The following is a 22,172-nucleotide window of genomic DNA, read 5'->3' as shown; positions in this document are numbered from 1 at the left end:
TCTTTAAAATTTCATGCATTTTCAGATGCGGATTGGGCAGGAGATCCGGCTGATCGAACATCAACGACTGGGTTTGTTTTATATTTAGGATCAGTTCCTATTTCTTGGTCCTCTAGGAAGCAAAAATCTATTGCCCGATCATCAACAGAGGCCGAATATAGAGCAGCGGCAGCGGCAACTTCTGAAATTATTTGGGTCCAGTCGTTATTAACTGAGTTAGGGTGTTTAAATGAGTCGATTAAATGTCCAGTGTTATATTGTGATAATGTTTCGGCAACCTATGCTTGTCAAAATCCAGTGTATCATTCTAAGATAAAGCATATAGAGAATGATATCCATTTTGTTCGAGATTTGGTTCAGAAAGGCACGATTCGAGTAGCCCATGTATCTTCTAAAGATCAGCTAGCGGATTTGTTAACAAAGGCACTGTCGAAAACAATATTTGTTACGAATTGATACAAGATTGGTGTTCGTTGTGGGAACACAATCTTGCGGGGGAGTATTAAGCCACACGGATAAGATAAGTTTTATTCTGTTTATAATTCTGTTTGTATAGCTAAGTTATATTTGTTGTGTACTTATCTTCTTTTGCCTATGCTTATCATATTGTAACAGCTCCCTCTACTTAAAGAGGTGTATAGCAGAAATAGAATTAATCTCAAAACCCAAATTAATCTCTGAAATCTTATATGAGCATATCAACAGCTTGCTATTTTCAGCCGTCTATTATTTTCTTATCGTTATTTCTCCTTTTGCTTTTGTTATTTTCAGCCGCCAGTTGTTCTTCTCATTATTGTTGTTGTTCCAAAGTTTCTTTTTATTTTTTAGATTCTATTTCTCTTCTGTGACTTCATTTTTGTATGAGCGTATCAGCAGCTTGCTAAAAAACTATCACAACCATGTATTTATACTCTATAGAGACAAGATAGAATTCTCGATTCTGTTTGAATTGATATTGATACAATGTATATATATAAAATTGATTTTACAGTATTTATTGACATAGTATATATATACACACACACGCCGTATTTACTAATACAGTATATAGATGCACATCATATTTACTTGGTTTGATCTAACGTATTAGTTGTGTATATATATGTCTATTATGTATTTAATTGATTTACAGTATTTACTGATACAATGTGTGTGTGTGTGTGTATATATATATATATATATATATATATATATATATATATATATATATATATATATATGTATTGTATTTATTAATACAGTATATAAACCATATATATCGTATTTACCGTCGTGGTTGTCGTCACCGGTTGCCATCCTTGTTGTTGAATCACATAAGTTGTATAGGGATTTGCTCTTTGTGTTTATTTTTCTTTTTCAGGGATTCTTTTTTTTCCGCATTTCCTTTTTTTTCAGCGTTTTCTTTTTTTTCAGCATTTTCTTTTTTACCAAATCTCTTAGTTTCATGTTGTTTGAGGTATTTTGGGTATTTTTATTTTATTTTTGACCAAATGTGTTAGTTTCTTAATATTTGATATTTTATGATATTTACTAAAAACTGAAACCTTGAATATGACATTTGCCTCACTGCCCCTCACTGCCCCTTATATTTTTCGTTTGAAATAACATAAGCTAAATTTGATAAATAATACTTTTCTAATAAAAATATTTAAAGCAACTATGTACTTGCATATTACTTCTTTTGTCTGAAAAATATAAGTGATGTCGAGTACTTTAAATAATAGTAAATGATTTTTTTTCCAATTTATCCTTATTTATATTAAATGCAATAACTATTTTTACAAGATACTTTTGATTTTGATATAAAGAATAATTTAGTTAAATTACCGTTTTTATGTTATAATTTAGGAAAATTAAATTTTTTCTTAATCTTGAACAAAAAAAAAAACCTCAATCTCATATAAAAACTTTAAATAATTTATATTTTAGGATGAAAGGAGTATCAAATTCAACTCAACAATATTCCACGTTCATTTATTTATTTATGCGACAGTGAACTCTTCACTTAACATTGTATAAAACAAAGACACACTAGTTTTCATCATCTTCATTTCACATTAATAGACATAAAATGAAAGTCCACATATAAAGAGTAAAATGATAAAATAAACTATATTATCATTTTTATAATGAAAGAATTAGGAGCTCAAACTATAATTTTGATTAATGAGGGACCAAAATAAATTATTTTTTCAATTTTTGTTAACTCTAAAAATTGATTTTTTTTTTTATATTGAGAGGGCAAGGACTCTTTAAGCCCTATTTATTTATATTGGCTTGCCACTATATTTTTATTTTAATATTTTTATTTATTTAATATCTAAACAAAAAAATTGTCCCTTAAATCAAACCATTTTAATAGGGTCGATTCAAGCAAATCAAATGAAAACGAAATATCCCATATCCTTTTCTAGAAGAAACCAAACCAACTTCCTAAGGAAGTTCACAAAAGTCAAGACATGATTTATAATAATAGTAATAATATAAAAAAAGGAAGAAGAACCTAAGCTACCCAAATACACGCATGAAACCCCCACATTTCTATTTTTTTTCTTTATTTTTTTTATTTTCTTGTATTTTCTTTATTTTCTTTCTTCCCCGATGCCTCTTCCCCAATCGGTTTCCGGACACCGTTCGACGGAAGCTAGGTAGCAATCGGAACTCTAGACGCCGGTAACTGAGCTTCTGGCTTTCTCTTCGACGAGCAAAGCTCCCTGCATCGCATGTCGGAGCTTTCTCCTCCGAGAGCCCACTGTCCCTCGATTTTCCGATGACAGTGAGCTACTCTGGCAATTTCTTTTGCTAAGGTTGCCCAGACTCTTCAACTCCTATAGGACCAAAATTGGAACTAGAGTCGTTACCGTTCCATAGTACTGTGAGTAGTATTAAGTATTATCTATACCTAAATCATGCATTCTTATAAGTGATCTATTCTTCTTAATGGCTTTAAATATAAAAGAACATTTGTTGTGAATAAATTGTTAGTGATTTCAGTGAAGTATTTATTATATGTCAGAGATTCATCTTGAAATTTTATATTAAACGTTATACGTGTTTTGCTTACTCTAATCGGATTAAATGTTGAGTTAAATTTGCATTTATTATTATTAAGTGGATATTTTGTTATCCAGATAGTTATTCCTTTCGATTACTTGTTAACTTGAGATTGGTTGTTAATGCTTGATAAGGCAGTTGTTGCGCCTTGTTAAGATTTTTGCTTGGCTTGATAATGTTTATGTGATTGAGTGATGTGTATTGTGGATATGAGATGTGGAGAATTTCATCCTGGAATTAAAATATTTAACCTATGATTATAGCGAATAGAAAAAGGATTATGGCAAATGAGAATGATTTGTAAATGAGAAGTTTGATTGCTCGACGGATGGGCTGTGTGAATATATATTGATATGTGCATTAAAATTGTGATATTTTGATTAATGACTACTTTGATTCTTAGAGAAGGATAACTATTGCTTGAACTGAGTAGTGTTAAGTATTATTCATACCTCAATCATGTATTCTATTTGCGTTTCTTTTGCCAATTAATTGAGATGAAACTTATGCTTAGTATTGTTTAATTACTTTTTCTTGAATCATTGAATATTGCTTGTTTACTCAATTTTGCTGGATAGGACAGTGAGTCAAATTTGCATTTTTTGTTACGCAATTATTTTGATCGATATTACCTCTAATTACTGTAATATTTGAATTTGGATTATTGGTGCCTAGTGATGCAATTTTCGTGCTTGTTGTGTTTATTGTGCTGCCTTGATGATGCGAATATGTTTGGATGGAATGTGCTATGAGTGTGGAACTTTCATTATGTGTTTTAAACAATAAAGGAAAAAGAGAAGAGACATGGAATATGATGATAGAACTACATGAATTAATGGTATCTTGGCCGTATGGGGATCGACTCCTCCGCTCATATTCGCGGGATAAGCTCCTCAGTCCGTAATGGGGGATGGACTCCTCATGCCCCGATTAAGGGATGGGCTCCTCTATCGTGAAACATGATGAATAGAGAAAAAAATAAGAGAAAAAGAAACTATTATAATGTGTGATCCGCCTTAGTGAAATATAAGATAATAGAATGTTCGAAAGCTCTACTTTTTGAATGTATCTTCAATAAATATAATTTTATGCTTTAAGGTTTATACCAGCTTGTTTCCATTTGTGTCTATATTAAACTGTATTGCTATACTAGGTGACTTTGTGTGACTCAAGTGTGTGACATTTTAAAAATTTAATGAAATCATTTGCGTGATTGTGTACGGTATTTATAATGCTTATTACTATTCATTAAGCTGAGGCACTCACCCCTGCCTCATTTTTTTTTTCAGGTCATTAGATTCCTCTATCATTTGCTTCGGATCCCTCTAGACCAGTTTCACCCCTTATTTTAGAAGAATTCTTGTGTATATAAGTAATAGACAAATTTCGCAATTACTGTAAACTTTGAACTTGTTTCAAATAATTATAAATTCATATTTTATGTGTTCTTGATCAAATTTGAACTTTATATAATATTGGACCTAGAAGTGATAATGGATAGGTAAGGCTTATTACGAGCTTTGGATGCCTTATGCTTTTCCAAGTTCTTGTGCCGGTCCAACCCATGGAGACGAGTCGTGACAAAGATGGTATCTGAGCAATAGATCAATTTCTTAGGAAAGTAATTGCAAAATTAGGAATCCTTTCTTTAAAAAAAAAAAACTGCTCCTTGTTTTCTCCTTTGAATGATATAACATGGAATATGGAAAATGTCAAAAAAAAAAAATTGTGAAATTGTGTTTCTTGATTGTATGACAATTTCGTTGTGTTGGGATCGGCCTTAACCAATAGAAGATTATGTTTTCTGATTTGACCTTAACTCTTGTGTGGGTGGATGCATCTAACATTAAAGAGGATTGGAGTCCATACATATTTATTGTATTTGAGCAATAGTCTATCTTTTGGTTTGGAGACATGATGTTAATGGAAAGTGGTGTAATGGCCAAATCACCCATAATACTCCATTCTAGAAAGTGTTGTGTCTCAGACCAAATTAATAGATTACCCTTTCTAAACAATAGGTACCAAATGATAAGACTTTTTATTTTATTAAAAGTGGAAAATTCTCATGCCTATAATTTAAAGGAGATTAAACAACATATAGAATTGGATTACCTTATTAGAACCAATAAGGTAAATTCATAGAAACATAGTTGAACATGAAGTATAATATGATCTAGACTTGGGTGTTCAAATTATATGACTCTTATTTATTTGTTTGTTCTATTAGTATTTTGATAAGGCTTAACTTTTGTTTTAGCATGGTGAATCCTAGACGCCAAACTCTAGCAAATGAGGAGCAAGAAGCTCCAAATTAAACAAATGTTGGCCCTTCCACACCAACTAGAAAACACAGTGGTAGGACAACTAAGGGTGTAAGAAGATAAGGAACCACAAATTTGCATACTCAAACCAACCCTAGTTCACTAGGAGACCCTTTAAATGTCATCACTTTTATGGCTGGGGTACAATAAGCTATAGAAACCATGACACAAGTGTTAGTTCGACAACAACAAATGCTTCAAGCACAACAACTCCAATCACCCCATTCACAAAATGCCTTTAGAGGCATAGGACCTAGTCAAAGTAATGAGGTTCCTATGGAAAGGTTTCTAAAGTTAAAGCCCCCAATGTTTACAGGAACAGAAGTTGCTAGAGCCTTCTTAGAAGAAATTAAAGATCTTTGTTCAGAATTAGGTTGCTCGGATACGAGATCAATCCAGCTCGCTAGTCGTAGGATGACTGGAATAGCGAGAATTCAGTTCGAGATTATATGAAACCTAATATGACAAGAATGACTTGGCAACAATTCTCTATATTATTCATCAATAGGTTCCTTCCAGAAGGTTTGAGAAGGGCAAAAGCATTAGAATTTGAATCTTTAACTTAAGGTGAAATGACAGTCGATGATTATGCAAGCAAATTCAATGAGTTAAGTCGATATGCCACCGAGTCTGTGCTTGATGAGGGCATAAAAATACATTGATTTATAAGTGGGCTAAACTATCATTATATTTCATTATTCTCTGCAAAGAATATGAATTTTAATGGTATAGTTGATGCTGCCAGACAAATGGAAGCTTAGTTGATAATAGATGGAGTAATTCCTAGGGAGAAAGGAGGCAGAGCTACAACTAAACAAGGAGGTAGTAATGTACTAAATTTTGGTAGGCTTTATACAATAGACACTCAATCCCACAACCCTAACCATATAGACAAGAGTAAGAACCTTACAAAGAGGGAGGAAAAACTAGATTAAGTAAGAAGCAAAAAAGGTACTTTGAAGGCTCCTTAAGTGGAGTTATGTTTAGAGGTAGTAATGTTAGCTCAAGGAAGGTTACTTGTGGCATGTGTAGGGCTAGTCATCGAGGTCCCTGTAGGTTTGGCTCTAATATATGTTACAAGTGTAAACAAGGACACTTTGCCCATGAATGCCCTTACATTATGTCTTGAATTCCTGAGATTAAATCCTGAGGTTAAATCTTTTGTGAGAAGCATGGCTCAAGGTTATTCTAACCCTAATTTGGTTCAGTTTGAAACACATAAAAGTAACAATCAAGATTATAGATCTCATGATTGGAATAGGGTACACAGATCTCATCGAAATCCTTTAGTGTCAGACTGAGGACAAGCAAAAAATTTTCAGCCTAACTTCAACAACCATGCAAGCACTAAATCCTACTAATAAAGGTATCTTGTCAAACCCTTTATAAAACATAGATTTGTTACAAATCAGGCTTATTTACAGTATTTTCTTCCTTAATTAATTGAAGAGCATCTAAAATTTTTTTATTTTGGGCTTGAATTAAATTAAAATTGAAAAATTTTAATTTAATTGCCTACGTATCATCTTGGGAATTAGAGGAAATCAAAGCCCACATAGTTCTTTTTTTTTATTATAATGGAAAATAACCTCTCAATTATTACTATTAATTTTAGTCATCGGTACCACTAGTTACTGTTGATGAGCCAGAATCATCATCATCGCTTGAATTTTGTTGGTCTTGAGTTCTCAACGCCACTCTAGTCTAATCGTTAACGCATGCTTGCATTTCCAAATTATTTGGCGATAATCTTGACCATGTTGGATCTAAAATTTGTCCACCCATACTAAAAGCTTGTTCCACTGCAACAGTAGAAATTGGACAAGCAAGAATATCTTTTGCAATTGAAGCTAAGACTGGAAAGCGATTTGTATGTTTTTTGCACCAATCCAAAATGTCAAATTTTGTTGGGTCTTCATCCGTATCACCACCTAAAAACTCAAAATTTGTGCTAATATATGTCTCAATTTCTGTGTATGAATGTGTACTCTCCCTTGGTTTTTTTGAAATATTTTGCATGAAAGTAAATTGTGTAGGATGAAATTTAGCAAATTGTGTAGTTTGTGGATGTGATACTTGAGGAAGGGGGAGACACTGATTTAGAATACTCATCATACAATTGACGAACATACCTTAAATTATTATTAGTAAGAGAAAAATAATCTACTTCAATATTAAAATATCCATAATAAAGACGAAAAAATTCTTGTAATGCAACTAACTTAAATCTAAGACAAAGAAAAAATGCAACTAAATTTAGATAAGGAATTGCAGTATAATATTTTTACCATCTAGTGTTCATCATGAATATACATTCTTGTAAATCATCATCATTTTCATTTTCAATTATGCTATTGCTTATGGCCAAACAAAAAAATGGAAATAAATGGGAAGTAGGATAATAAATACCACTAAAAATTCTTGTACAATTTTCAAAAACTTGCAAAATATCTAATATTTTTTTACAAATAGTCCAATTGATTGGATAAAGTTGAAAATGTTATGCATGCAATTGCATAAATGAAAGAATATCTTTATATTCATAAGACTCATTTAACATTTTATAAGTTGAATTCCACCTCGTGAGAATATCTCTTGAAAATTTTTTATATTTTTTCCCATAGAGCTGACAAAAATTTTTAAATTTTTTTCTGATATATCCTTGTGTCCATAAATGATTTAAAGCATTTTTTATTAGATGTAAAAATACATTTAATATTGTTAATGCATCTTGAATGCATAAATTTAAAATATAGCATGCACATCCAATGTGAAAAAATTATCCATCAAATTTGGGTTGACAAAGAGTTTTTAATTCATTTACTGACGCCGTATTTGCACTAGCATTATCAAAACCAATTGTAAAAATTTTTTTAGTTAAACCATATTCTTCTAAAATAATATATAACATGGTAAAAATATTATGGGCCGTGTGAGAGTCATCAAAAACTCTAAGTGCAATAATTCTTTTTTGAATTTTTCATTCATTGTCAATCCAATGGAAATTAAAACTCATATAAGAATGAGTTTGCCATGCATCACACCAAATATCACAATAAATAGCAATTTTACCATCAAAATTTGCAAATACATTTTTTATAATTTATTTTTCTTTTAAATAAATAGATAAGATAGTCCTTTGAAGTATATTCCTAGGTATCGTTTTTGCTAAAGGATTTAATGTTTTTTTACAATAGTTATTAAATCCAATTTTTTCACCAAATGAAAAAGATAATCATTCCATAGAAACCATTTTAGCCATTTCAATTTTATTAGTTTCATCATTATATTTAAATAGAGGAGTGTTAGGATAACCATACCTTGATGACGATAATTGAGTTTGAGTTAGATCCATTTCTACCTCACTTGGATGGTGTGATTTTAAATTACTATTGAGGGTGCCATAGCCTCCTCCAAACTTGAATGCATATTCTTTTTTGCAATAATTACATTAAATCGCATTGATTTCTCCGTTATCTTGAATAATTTTTGCAAAGTGCTTCTTGAAAATATCTGATTTTGATGGTTTACTTATTGAAATATTAGGAGATGTTGCTTCTTATGGTGGATGATGACAAATATAACGTTCCTCAACTAGAGTTTGTATTGAACTTCATCATTAAATTGTGGTGAAAAATTAATTAATGGATCATTTGAATCAATATCTTCCACGCTTTGAGCAATTCTCTTTCTCTTAGAGCTTTGTGAATTGTGTTTCATGTTTTTAAATGGAATTATGGAAACAAAATGAATAAATAGAATATGAAATTAATGGAATGAGTTGGAAATTATTATTTCAAATATTAAGAAAATTATTAAAAAAATTCAAATGAAGTAAATTTATGAATAGAAAAATTGAGATTAGAGAAGGAATTTAGAATTGGATGTAGGAAAATAAAAAATAAACAATAGATAATTCCAATACTAAGGAAAATAAAGCAATAGAAAAAGTAATGAACCATGGAAATTTGAGAGAATTTTGATTGAGAATAAGAGGAAAGTTAGGATATAATTAGTTGTGAAAAAAAAAATCATGAACTCATCATATTTATACATATTTTTCATTGATTAGTTTCCCAAATTGTAGCTTATAATAGAAAAATAACAACTATATTTTTGGATAATTTAGTAAATTATAATAAATAAGTAATTGATTAAAAATGAATAAAATTTATTTACTAAAAATAAAAAAATAAAAGTGACCTATCATATAAAAAAACTACCTGTTGCACTATTTGAATTGAATGTAACTCTTTTTCCATACACTTTAAAGTTTTTTTTTTTTTCAAATCAACTATTCATGTATCATTTTTTGTACAAATTAAGTCAAATCATATGTACTTTTTTCACAACTTTTTATAAATTATATACCATTGTGTACTTCTCTTCACCATAAATCAAATTATCTACAATCAAATCAAGTGATATAAATTTGTTTATAAAAAATTTTAAGCTACAATTTTATTTGTGCATCTGGTTCGAACTGGACTGGAATCGTCGGTTGACCGCCGATTCAGGTTCATATTTTAATATTCACATGAATCTTAACCGCTTTGAACCACCAGTTCCAGTTTAAAATTTTGATTCGCTGGTTCCGGTTCGTCTACAGTACGGTTCGATTCCGGTTAGAACTGAACCGGTGGCCATGCCTAGATAGATGTCTATGTAGCTAGAGGAAGATCAAAGCGTAGAAGTGAAGAAATGATAAATCTTCATCATTATCGTGTTGAGCTATATTATTCAGTAAGTGATATGCAGTTTTAAGAACTAAATAATCAATTTAATGAAGTTAATACAAATTTGCTTTTATGTATAGCATGTTTTGATCCAAAAGACTCATTGTCTACATTTGATATGAGCAAATTGATTGAACTTGCAAAATTTTATCCTTTTGAATTTTCTTTTGTTGCTTTAATTGAACTTAAATCTCAACTTGAACACTTTATCTTCGATATGCATATAGATAAAAAAATTTTTAAAGTGAATGGAATTGGAGGTCTTGCGAAGAAAATGGTCGCTGTAAGAAAGTATATTGTTTTTCCTTTGATGTATTTGTTAGTCAAATTGTCGTTAATTTTGCTAGTTGCTACAGCCACAATAGAAAGAACTTTTTCTACAATGAATTAGGAATCTTAATTACTTGAGGTGTTGGAGTTTTGTGGTAAATACGATATAAGTGTAATAGATATGATGCATGTCTATATAGCTAGAGGAAGATCAAAGCATAGAAGTGAAGAAATGACAAATCTTCATCATTATCGTGTTGAGTTATATTATTCAGTGATTAATATGCAGTTTTAAGAACTTAATAATCAATTTGATGAAGTTAATACAAATTTGCTTTTATGTATGACATGTTTTGATCCCAAAGACTCACTTTCTGCATTTGACATGAGCAAATTGATTGAATTTGCAAAATTTTATCCATTTGAATTTTCTCTTGTTGCTTTAATTGAACTTGAATCTCAACTTGAAAACTTTAGCTTCGATATGCATATGGATAAAAATTTTTCTAAAGTGAGTGGAATTGGAGGTCTTGCTAAGAAAATGATTGCTACAAGAAAACATATTATTTTTTCTTTGATTTATTTGTCGGTCAAATTGTCGTTAATTTACAAATATTGACAATGAAGTTATTATAAATAGATTTCAATCAATGGTAAATAGATGAGGATTATTGTGATTTAATTGTAACAAATTATTTTCTATTTTTAGGGAATTCTTGTTGCTTATATTTATTTTTTGTATGTGATTTTTATGAAGTATATATTTTAGTTGGACCCCCTACATTAAATTTCATGGCTATGTCAATGTTACCCACTCCAATCCATTTAAAGTAGGTTTGGGTTTATTTAAACGGGTGTCGAATGGGTGTGAGTATTAAAATTTTAAATGGGTTTAGGTTAGATATTTTAAAAGTTATTTTAAATGGGTCTGGGATAAGTGTGGGAATCAAAATTTTTAAACAGATTTGGATGTACATAATGAAAATTTTGCGAGGGCCTCACTTTTGTTCTTACAGATATGGTCTAGTTGGTCTTTCCAACTATATGGAGAGTGAAAGTTCTCAAGTTGAAGATCTCTCGGAAATTAGAGTTTTCATCAATTTAGCATTGAGTAGTCCGAGTTTCTAAATGAATAAAAAACAAAAGGATAATTGCAATTTTGGTGTATGAACTTTGCAAAATTTTATATTTCGATGTATGGATAAAAAAAGTTAATTATTTGGTGAATAAACTCTTAATTTTTTAACAATTGAGTGTATTTTGTATATATAGACAATTGAAATTCCTGTGGGATGATTGGGTCCCACTTGTTTATATATATTTTTTATTTATTAGGTGCCAAATAAGGTTCCATGTGGATTAAAAATATTATTTACATGAATTAACTATAAGCCCCTCCCTCTATCTCAAGGCCATATCCCTTTCTCTTTCCAATTGAGAATAAATAAATGAGGGAAAAGATTTTCAAACCCATGAGTCATTGAGTCACGGATGATGAGTTATATTCTGATATGCCTCATGATAGAGTCAGAGTAAAAGAAATAAGAATAAAGACTAAGGTAGAAATAGAGAAAGAGGAAGGAAAAGAGATAAAGATAGAAGGACTTTTCAATGAAGAGGAAAAGAATGATATCTTACACGATTTTGGCCAACTAGATAAGAGGAGACCTAAAGGCCAAGTTGATTCATTTTCGAGGAATTCATAGGTAACCAAGCAATAGAGATGAGAAGAAAGTCATTTTTCTTGAGAAAGAAAGTTAGCAATATCGACTTAAGAAAAAAAAAAATGGAGATACAGGGATGAAGTTAGGCTTTAAGAGAGATGGAATAGGTTTAAGGAGACAAAGGGGTTCTCATGTTGATGAGGAAGATGACAGCGACATTAATGACAACAACGAGAATAAGAGAAATGAGTTAATGGATCATCTTCAAGATTTGGTTTTTCCGCCCTCCGACAAGTTTCAGTGGGCAAGGCTGGCATCAAATCACTTTTCCTTCATTGATAAGTCATAATTCAACCTTTTTTTTTGGTTGATTGGTTCCTATAAGAGTAGATTGAAGCAGCACAGATTTTACAGTTTTTCTTTTCACTTTCTTCAGTTAGGATCATTGTTATTCGATTAAATCAAAGCTCGAACTAAGTATAATTTGACTTATCTTCACCTAATATATAATTTAAGTATATCAATTTCTAATTTCATGACCGGAATCAAAATACCCAAAATGAGTGAATGATCGAATGTTATTTAGCCGATTTTAGCGACATTATTCAAAGTATGTGAAAACTCGATATCATATCTATGATCCTTGCATTGTAACAAACATTTTGGTATGTTATTTGCTCATTTTGTTGAAATTTTATGTGCAGCTACAATGACAACAATTCCAACGAAAGAAAGTGAGCAGCACCATTTCAAATTCTTAGATTGCACAAAGGGAGAGGAGAGGAAGATAGAGGAGGGTATTAGGATTATTCCGCGTCGTCTGAATTTTTAATCCATCTGGCAATCTACGTGGAATCCCATTTGACACCTAATAAGCATATGTCCACATATGGAAAACACATTCAATAGTTAAAAATTAAGAATTTTCAAAATAGAAAATTTTCAAGGTCTATACATCAAAATTGCAATTATTTAAATAAATGAATAAATAAATACATAAACCAAACCAAATACCGTTATCAATCTTTTTTCCAATATTTTGTTATTTAAAAATAATCCAATAATACTGCGTAGTCTACAAGGCCAGAAATAGTTCGTTTGTCACTGTAGAATACTCTTCCCCTCCGTGAAGCCTCAAGCAACATTTCATTTCTTTCTATCAAATAATCCCTTGAAACTCTTTCCCTCCCTCTCTCTCTCTAAAACCCCAAGTTGTTCCGTACAAAATTGAAGTAATGCAGAGGCAAACATCCGGTTTTATGGATTGGTTACATAGCTTCTGGATATTAATCGCAGGTAATTTACCATTTAGATCATTTGTTAAACTCGCTGTGCGTTTCTTTCTTCTTGTCTAATGGTATATGATTTCTTGATTTTTCTTTTCAAATTTGTTTTCCAGTTGTTATTATACACGCTCTTGGGACTGCCTCAATTGCTGTACCGCGTTCGAGCTGCTATGCTATTGATAATTCCAGTCGACTCGTAGACTTTGTATCCTGAAATCGTTATGGGTTCTTAGATTATGCAATAAATATTTAAAGATATCAGCTTTTAGATTTTGAAATTGGAGTGAAATTTAAAATTGCATCTGGTATTTTACCCTTGAGGATATTTTTTTCAATTGAATTGTCGAAATAATTCTCAATATTGCAATGTAGACTGGGTTTGCACTCACTTGTTGATTAGAATCATGATCTCTAGTTCTCCTTCAGCTTAATTCCAGTGTATTAGAGCTGAAATGGATACACACACACACACACACACACAAGGACACATATTTCAGTGTTTGCTGCTTTGTATGTTTCAGTTGGATTTTTGTTGAAAATGTTTTCCTCTTAAGTTTGTTATTTAGAGCGGGTGGATTGGGCAACATTTTGAGTATGAAGGGAAGGTAAATGTTTTTCTTTTGCTTTATTAACTGATCTATTCTTGAATCTTTATTCCTTGAATCTTTATACAGAGGGTATTATGTTATATGTGTGTCTTGATTCAGGACAATGTTGATTTAGTGGTTCGATTCTGCAAGGATGTTGAGCAAAGATCACAAATGGTAGTGCATAACACCATGTTCTCAAGTACTATACCATCGTGCTCCTTTTCCTTTTCTTTCCTTTTTATTTTAAAGATCACAAATGGTAGTGCCTAACATCATGTTCTCAATTACTTTGCCATCCTGCTCCTTTTCCTTTTCTTGATTGTTTTATTTTAATGAAGAAATGTGAATTTTCTCTATTGTATGAGAATTTTCTTGTCTGATAACAACATGAACATTAATTTTTTCATTGGATAGATAGGATTCTAGTGTTTGACATAGCAACATCTGCACGAAATAGAAGTGTTCATTTTTCCAGTAATTCATGCAGTTATTTTGGAAGTGGCATTTTTGCTGTAACTTTCTATGACCATATAAAATTGATAGTGAACACCAGGATAGACTGCATATCCTCTCTGCCACAAGTTTTAAAGCTATATACATTTTGTTCATATGGTCAGAACAGCATTATATCACTGCGTACATCATGTGTCTCTTATGTGACACATGTATGATTCACATTCTCTAGGCTTTCCATTATTATACAGGGATATGTGGATTTTGGCCAATTTGATAAGTTCAACCATTTTGTTGCTGGTTCAGGACGTGCTGATTTTCATCAAGTAAGTATTATTTTGGCTTTAAGCAATCTCTTGTTAACTGTGAAAGTGAAACTATATGTGGCGATGTCGGCAGCAGACACAGGATTGTCAGTGTTTACGAAGTCACATTAATTGTTTAGATTTGACAGTTTTTGAAACCTTCCATGAATGATAGTAGTAGGATGAAGAGAATACAATACAAGAAAATGAATCGCTAATTCTTGCTTTTAAAATAAAATTTTAATTGAAAATTTGGTCTAGTGTTTGGAAAGATTGATCTCCATCTATTTTGTGCCCTCTGTAATGGCTGCTGAGACTCTTGCAAAGAAAAGGAATAACATGCCGATCTTATTTACATTAAGCACAAAAATAGTTCATTCTAGACAAAATAACCAAGGTCTGAGTTCCCAAAGCACAGAGATTGTCTTTTCAAAGAAAAAACTCAGAGATCGTAGAGTTCTCTCAAATGAGTTCAAAGAGATCCTGATTCTCTCTTAACGAACCCTAATTCTATCTTTAAGTTCGAACAAAAGACTCATAACTAGATCCAAATATGTTGTTACTACAGAATTTGTTTCAAGACCACCTCTCTTAGTCATCTCTCTTGTTTCTTTGTCATTGTGCCATAAAGTTCTCATCCATGACCTTTTAGAAATTGGAGTTTTAATGTTTGTTTCGGACAGAGGAAGTCAAAACTTATTTTGAAGGGTTACTGAGCTCAATTATAGTTTTGGAGTTTTATAGGCTTTTCTGAATCTTCATCATGGTATTCTTGATAGCCAGAATTTTAAATAGTACTATCTCAATCTTCTCTATTTTTCTGTTTCACTTTGTCTAGGGGTTTTACAATGGTGACCTGGCCAACTGTGAGCTTACATATGACAAACTGGGACGTACAGCTCAGGTAAGTTGTTATGACGAAACTTTATTAGATGAAAAATCCAACATTTTCTCTCACTATATATTAATAAAGATATAAGTGAAAAGAGAATAGCACTTCTGTTAGACGTTTAAACATCTCTAAACCATTTTTTTACTTTAGGTTCTATGCTTTCAGCTGCCCTCATGAATCTGTGCAAGTCATATAAATTTCTTTCTTTACAATTTCAGGTGGATATCATATGTGGAAATTGTTTAAATGAACGATGCACAGGTCTGGCTATACCTTTTTTTCTGAATTTCAGTTCCCAGTTTCTCATGCCAAAGGAATTGATCAAAGTTATATATTTTAATATTCACTGAATTGCTTTAAAAATTGTTTAATTATTTTAACTCTCTTCTTGGTTGCTTGCACCAGAATTGATTAAACAGTTTCATTGAATAAAATAACAATTATGACACCTAGAAGTCATGTGGAAAATAAAAAGTTGGAGGAGCAAGTCAAGGTTATGGTGAATAATTCTTTGGATAAGCTTAATCCACACTTAGGATTCATTTTTTGATTCATAAAGTATTCAAATGGATGATCAGAATCATCAAATTTAAGCATTTCAATATCTGGTGCATATATGGAAAACTAGAGTAATTTTGGTGATTACTCTACTGCTGTCTTGTGCTTTATTGAGTGAGTTGCTTGTCAAACAGTCATCAGGTTGATTGACCCTGAGTTTTGATATGGCTGGATGTGAAGCTTGGACACCTATTGGTATCAAAATTTAGCTCCAGCTTGCTAGAGTACTTATCTTGGTTAAGGAACTCTAAAGTTTTGAATAATTTATTTTAATTCCATCACTTCTTCAGTTCTTTCTTCTTCTTTTTTTAACTGTTTTTATTACTCAGTGTGCCGATGAGACTATGGTTTGCATTCCCTAGCATTCTAAAATATTTCCTCTGTGATTAAACAGCAGTTTCATTTGTCCTTACTTTATGATCTCAGGTGGATCCGGATGCATATGCAATGTCACATATGAATCAAAATGCAGGTCTTATTCGGTGCCTGAATACAATTTATACTGAATTATTTGGTCTTTGCTCTGTAGCTAGAGTTACTTTCTACTTGATACTTGGTGGATAGCCACCTCTATGATACCATTAGTGGATTTTCTTTATACTAAAGATGTGTGGAATATAAACAGCACTGTAGCAGAAGGGTCTAGTATAAAGTCATCTGAAATGCAGCTTATTGATGGGAAATGCTTGCTCTGAGAAAAATTAATTCAGAGTCAATAATTGGGAAAGAAATGGTCAAATATGATGGTCAAGAGTTTCAGGATTACTTCACTCTAAATTATTTCTTTTCCTTGGAGACAATTGTTAGTTTTCATTTTCTTCATGTAGCTTTTTGCAAATAGATTGCTGTTTTTCAGGTATTGTTCTTTTTCTGTAGTACAACTGCATTTTCTTCTCTAAGAACATGGCTGTTTTTCCTATTTTCAGAGTTTTAGTTGAACTTGCTATTCCATGTGAGAAACGTGGCCCACGAGTATTTGAGGGCTTCACCGTTGGTTTTCATCCGCGATCATGGGAAATTGTAAGAATCCTGCCCCTCTATAAACACAGAAAAGAGAATAATAGGAATTTTCCCTGGTTGCACGCGCTTTAGTTTAAGACTTCATTTTTTTTCCATCCTTCCTTTAAAGAACAAGGTATTTATTGAGGTTTTGTTTTAAATTAACTTGTAGGTTTACAATGGCATGACCCAACCTGGTTATGAAAAGTCCCACCAGGACTTTAGGTAATCATTCTCCTTTTGGTTGGAGTTCTTAATTTCCATAATTTTTCATTATATTAAAATTTCTCAATTATGCACTAGCTATCCATATGACAGCTTCAGCACTGAACAAACTCATGTTGCCCTTTACATGACTGCAATTGCATCCCTCTCGACCTTGGTGCAAACACCCATTATTAAGGTATTCAGTCTGTCCAATGTACGGAAAACCTGCTATTTGCAAATGTATCTACTTTATATACATTTTGATCTTTGCTTAATTTACTGCCTTCTCAGGTTTATCCAGAGGAAGGCCTAAAGGTTAGGTTGTCAGGTTCAGGTGCAGTTGGGAATCCTCCAACAACTTTGTCACCTACAATTTTGGTTGTGGATTGGAGATGTATGGTTATCTCTTTGTTATTTAACTGATATCTATTTAATTAATAATAATTCTAAACTTGGAGTTTTAACTTTTGAAGGTCAGGAGGTTCGTGATGCACCCTATGAAGTTAATGTCACAATCCCAATAGAGGGCTATGAGCCTGTTCAGTTTTTTCTTTCGAAAATGTGTGGTAAGCTTGCATAACTTTCACAGAGGAAAAATTCAGTTCTCTCAAAAAAAAAAAAAAGAAAAAAAAAAGAAAGAAATAAAGAGAATCATTTATAATGATAACAAGTTCTTTAACTGAGAGACATAGTGTTTTAGTTATATAGTATTCATTGCCTCAAACTTTTTTGGCATATGAAGTTTGCCTTGATATCAGAACTCAGAAGCATACCACATACTCTTCAGCTTACCAAGGTCTCCTAAATCCAATTGGCCATTTCACTTATATTTGACATGTGGCAAGGAAATGTAATACTGAGATTTGTTGGAACAGTGCCAATAAGTTTTGATACCATTGTCTACCTAAACTTCATACCATCTCCTGCCTTGGTTTCAGTTGTTTGGTGTTTTCTGCTTAAATTTCTAGTTATGCTGAAACCCCAGCCTTGTCCAAATTTTGCAGAACGCAGTCAGGATGAAGAAGAAGACTCTAGACGGGGATGGGCTATATTTGGGATTGTGTCTTGCATGTATGACAAGTTTGACTTATTCTTTTTCATCTTATTTATTCTCAATTGCTTGGTGATCATTTATTTTGTAAATTTGAAGCACCAGAAACGTATGGTGTCAGCAATATCCAAATTGACATGTTACAGATTACGTATAAACTTTTTACTGATTCTGAATTTTGATGTTTGAACAAATTGGAGCAGATTCTTTGTCTCATCAACAGTGCTTTGTTGTGCGGGGTTCATCTACAAGACACGCGTTGAACGCCTGGTAGACTTCCTTACTTTTATTTACCATCAATTAATAGTTCTATAGCTTTTGATTATATCTTCCATTGCCATGAGAAGTACACTCGTAATTTTCTTTTGGTATTTCATCTGAATGCAGCGAGGAATTGATGCATTGCCAGGCATGACAATACTATCTGCATGTTTAGAAATTGTGAGTTTTGATAACTCATTCTAACATTACATTATTTGATCTTTAACAACGAAAAATTGATTGATTTTGTACTGCGCATAGCATAGAGCTATGAATAGGGGTGCCATATTACGGTTTTCGGAACGGGAACCGTCGGTTCCGAACCGGTGGGAACCAGAACCAGTGGCCTACGGTTCGGTTCTGGTTCCACCATTTTTGGAACTGTGAATCGGCGGTTCCAAGAACCGGCCGGAACCGTCCGGAACCGACGGTTTTTCCAGCCGGTTAGAACTAACGGTTTGATTCTGCGGTTCTAAGTAGATTTTGAATTTTATGTTAAACGGTTAGAGCTGGCGGTTCCAGCCGGTTCCAGCAGCTTTTTTTTTTTTTTTTTAATTTTTGAAATAGTTTTGTGAAATTCCCAAATTACCTCTCTAATAACTATAAACAGCTAGTTTCAATGGTATTTGTAGAAAAATAATTTTTTGGATTTATTATAAATACCTCATTCCATTTACAATCACCTCGTTACATTTACAATCCCCTCGCACAATTATCTCTATTCTCTCTACTTTATATTATTCTTTATATTACAATCTCTCTAATTTTCATTCATAAATTATTGTCCAAAATATTGCAAAATAATTTCTTCAAAGTCCAATCTCCAATTATTTGTCTAAATTATGGTGAATTAATTTCTTCAAATTTCAATCTCTAATTATTTTCTCTAATTTTTTTTATTCAATTTTTCAAGTTACATATTATTTTCCTATAATGGCAAGTAGAGGAAACTTAAGTTCCACTAAGGGCAAGGAAAGATTGAAGAAACACAATAATCATTTATCTCTAAAAACGACATCTTCGATTTCACTCCTGATCAATATAATCTTTTAAGTTCAAGCATTTTTGAATTTTTAAGGCTATTTTTTTTAGAAATTATTTCACAAAGTTTTAAATTTTAAATTTTGAAGAAAAAATGTTTTCTACTTTTTTTATTTTACAATTATGCGATTCACCGGAAAATCGATCGGAGAACCTACCGAAACCGTCGGTTTTGGAACCGTTAAAGAACTGAAACCAGAACCAGAACTGTAACCGTTTGGTTCCAAACCATAACCGGAACCGTCAGTTTCCGATTTGGTTCCGGTTCCAAATTTTTTGAAACCGGAACCGTGGCCGCCCCTAGCTATGAATTACAAAATATGCCTCATGAAAATTGTTCTGGAATTAGTTTGTTCTACATCCTATGAAATGGTTATTCCTAGTTGCTAAAATAACATCATTTTTCATGGCATTTGTTAGGATACATGTGTATCCTAAATTTCGAGTGCTATTCAGCTCCATTTAAATGTTTTCTGTTGTCTGAGTTCTAAAATAACCCCTGTTTGAGCTGTTTTCCTTCACTTAATTGCTTGAATTTGTTATAAAAATAGGCAAGCGGCGAAATGAACGGGTACAGACAAGTAGAAGGCCTCAATAGCGGTTATTCACGAGCCGAAGCCTCTTGGGAACAAGAACGACCGTCTGCCTCGGCACAAGGGACATGGATAGCAAGTGAAAAGAAATATGGTTCAATTTAAATTTGATCTTTTAGGAAATTTTGCAGATTCATGAGCATCAAATTGGTTATTAGGGTACAATATGGAGTTTGTGCACAGTACATAGTTATAACAGAGCTCGAGTCAAATCAATGAGCTAGATTTGTCAAAAGTACTCGATGCTTAAGAGCCATCACTCTCATAATTAGGTTTTTGAAATTGGGAGCCGTGACTCTCATAATTAGGTTTTTGAAATTGGGAGCCGTCTCTCTCTCTCTCATAATTAAATTTCTTTTAATGGTATGCTTGGATTAAGGAGAAAAAATCCATAGAATTGTTCAATAACTGGCCTGTGAAGAATCTTTCCAGAACAAGGAGATGCGTGTTTGTAGAGGAGAACAGGCTTGGAAACTTCTTTTTCCTCTTTCATGATCTCTTTTTCTTTTTCCCCATACAAGTGTTTTCTGTGTGTTTGACAGGGGGAGGGGGAGAGGGAGAGAGAGAGGATTTAATAAATATTCTATAAGTCAGCTGGAATTTAAAATTTTATGTAATTTTTAATATATTTTATATTGTATGGAGTAATTAGTAAATTTGATTTTTTAAATTTAAGCTCATTTGAGTTATTTGAACTTTTTTTGAGGGAAGAGTTATTTGAATTTTAATTTAACGTTAATAAATATAATTATAGCAGAGATGGTTTAATCATTTTCGCTGGGGGTGGAAATCGTTTTGGAGTAATACCATTTCCAATCGAATTTCAATTTGGAATACGGAACTTAAAATATAATGTACATTTTAAAATATTGATATATAGAATATGGAATGGAAAAGTAAATAGAAAATTGTATATTCTAATTCAAATATTACCTTTTTATTTTTTTATTTTCAATTTTAATTATAAAATATTAAATTTGAATAAATATTTTTAGAATTTAATATTAAAAAACTCCGATTTCTTTCTAAAACTAAATAATTTAGTGAAATACTCTAACCCTAATACTAATTAATATATACTTAAAAGTTGAAGAGTCAAAATAAAAAAATGATGTTAGCTTCAGAGTCATAATTTGCATGTTTTGTATGGACCTTCTTTGATTCTTCTCAAGTGATTAGAAAAAAATATTATCATTTTCTTTTATTGTGCTTGACAATAAAATTTCTTTTTTTAACGATCAACTTTAAAAAGCTTTTTGTATGAATTGCTCTCTTGATATGTTTTTTTGCTTGTATTTTTATTTCTCTTTCTAATTTCTTTTTTGGATTTTGTTATATCTATTTTATGATCATACCAACTTGCTTTTTTTCTATATTTGTTGTTACTTCATTATAATTATGGGGAAAGTTGTCAATTAAAGATATATGGGTTATTGACAAAAATAATGCTCTTCAAAAAACTGTGTCCCAATATAATGCCAAATTAAAACTATTTACTAATTTAATGTTTGTTTCTGCCATGGAGAGAGAGTGTTGCACTGAAATCACTAACTCAATTGGTGGTTTTAGTGCAATAGAAAAAGTAATCCGTACTGATAAGCAGTCAGCAAAAAGTAATTATATGTAATTATATGAATAAAAAATAATTTTGGATTTATTTTAGGACTACCAATTCAACTAGCGGTTTCAATACAAAAAAAAAAAAAAAAAAAAAAAAATTTAAGTTGTCAAATTATCTTTTCACTAAAACACACAATCCACTTGGTGGTTTCAGTGCAACTCTGACATGTGACCACTAGTTAGCAAAAAGTACATGTTGGAATAGTGTTTTGTTAAGAGTCTATCATGTTAACTAATGGTTTCAATAAAAAAATATTTATCGCTCAAA

General features: G+C 31.7%; 1 protein-coding gene and 2 pseudogenes across 4 annotated transcripts; all 3 read left to right on the top strand.

The window, feature by feature from the left end:
- Positions 1 to 6,373: 6,373 nt before the first annotated feature.
- On the top strand, positions 6,374 to 10,505 carry LOC149496719 (uncharacterized; annotated as a pseudogene).
- A 6-nt stretch (positions 10,506 to 10,511) lies between these two features.
- Positions 10,512 to 11,061, top strand: LOC149496718 (uncharacterized; annotated as a pseudogene).
- A 2,042-nt stretch (positions 11,062 to 13,103) lies between these two features.
- Positions 13,104 to 20,979, top strand: LOC105634613 (G-protein coupled receptor). Of its 4 annotated transcripts, none has more exons than XM_012217492.4 (17): positions 13,106 to 13,344; positions 13,448 to 13,539; positions 13,901 to 13,939; positions 14,042 to 14,098; positions 14,629 to 14,703; positions 15,521 to 15,586; positions 15,793 to 15,835; positions 16,559 to 16,604; positions 17,059 to 17,152; positions 17,304 to 17,356; positions 17,450 to 17,534; positions 17,630 to 17,732; positions 17,812 to 17,904; positions 18,343 to 18,409; positions 18,593 to 18,659; positions 18,777 to 18,830; positions 20,243 to 20,979. In XM_012217492.4, exons 1-17 carry the CDS (start codon positions 13,284 to 13,286, stop codon positions 20,387 to 20,389), a joined length of 1,242 nt encoding a protein of 413 aa, XP_012072882.1. In that variant the 5' UTR covers positions 13,106 to 13,283; the 3' UTR covers positions 20,390 to 20,979. The 4 variants fall into 4 exon arrangements, with proteins under 4 accessions (XP_020535134.1, XP_012072882.1, XP_012072881.1 ...); XM_012217491.4 differs by having other exon boundaries at positions 17,435 to 17,534; XM_020679475.3 differs by lacking the exon at positions 18,777 to 18,830 and having other exon boundaries at positions 13,104 to 13,344; positions 17,435 to 17,534.
- Positions 20,980 to 22,172: the final 1,193 nt, after the last annotated feature.

This window comes from Jatropha curcas, chromosome 4 (assembly GCF_041381405.1).
Source record: "Jatropha curcas cultivar XTBG-Jc1 chromosome 4, XTBG_Jcur_1.0, whole genome shotgun sequence".
In the NCBI taxonomy this organism is placed as follows: domain Eukaryota; kingdom Viridiplantae; phylum Streptophyta; class Magnoliopsida; order Malpighiales; family Euphorbiaceae; genus Jatropha; species Jatropha curcas.
This window is presented reverse-complemented; position numbering and strand designations above follow the sequence as displayed.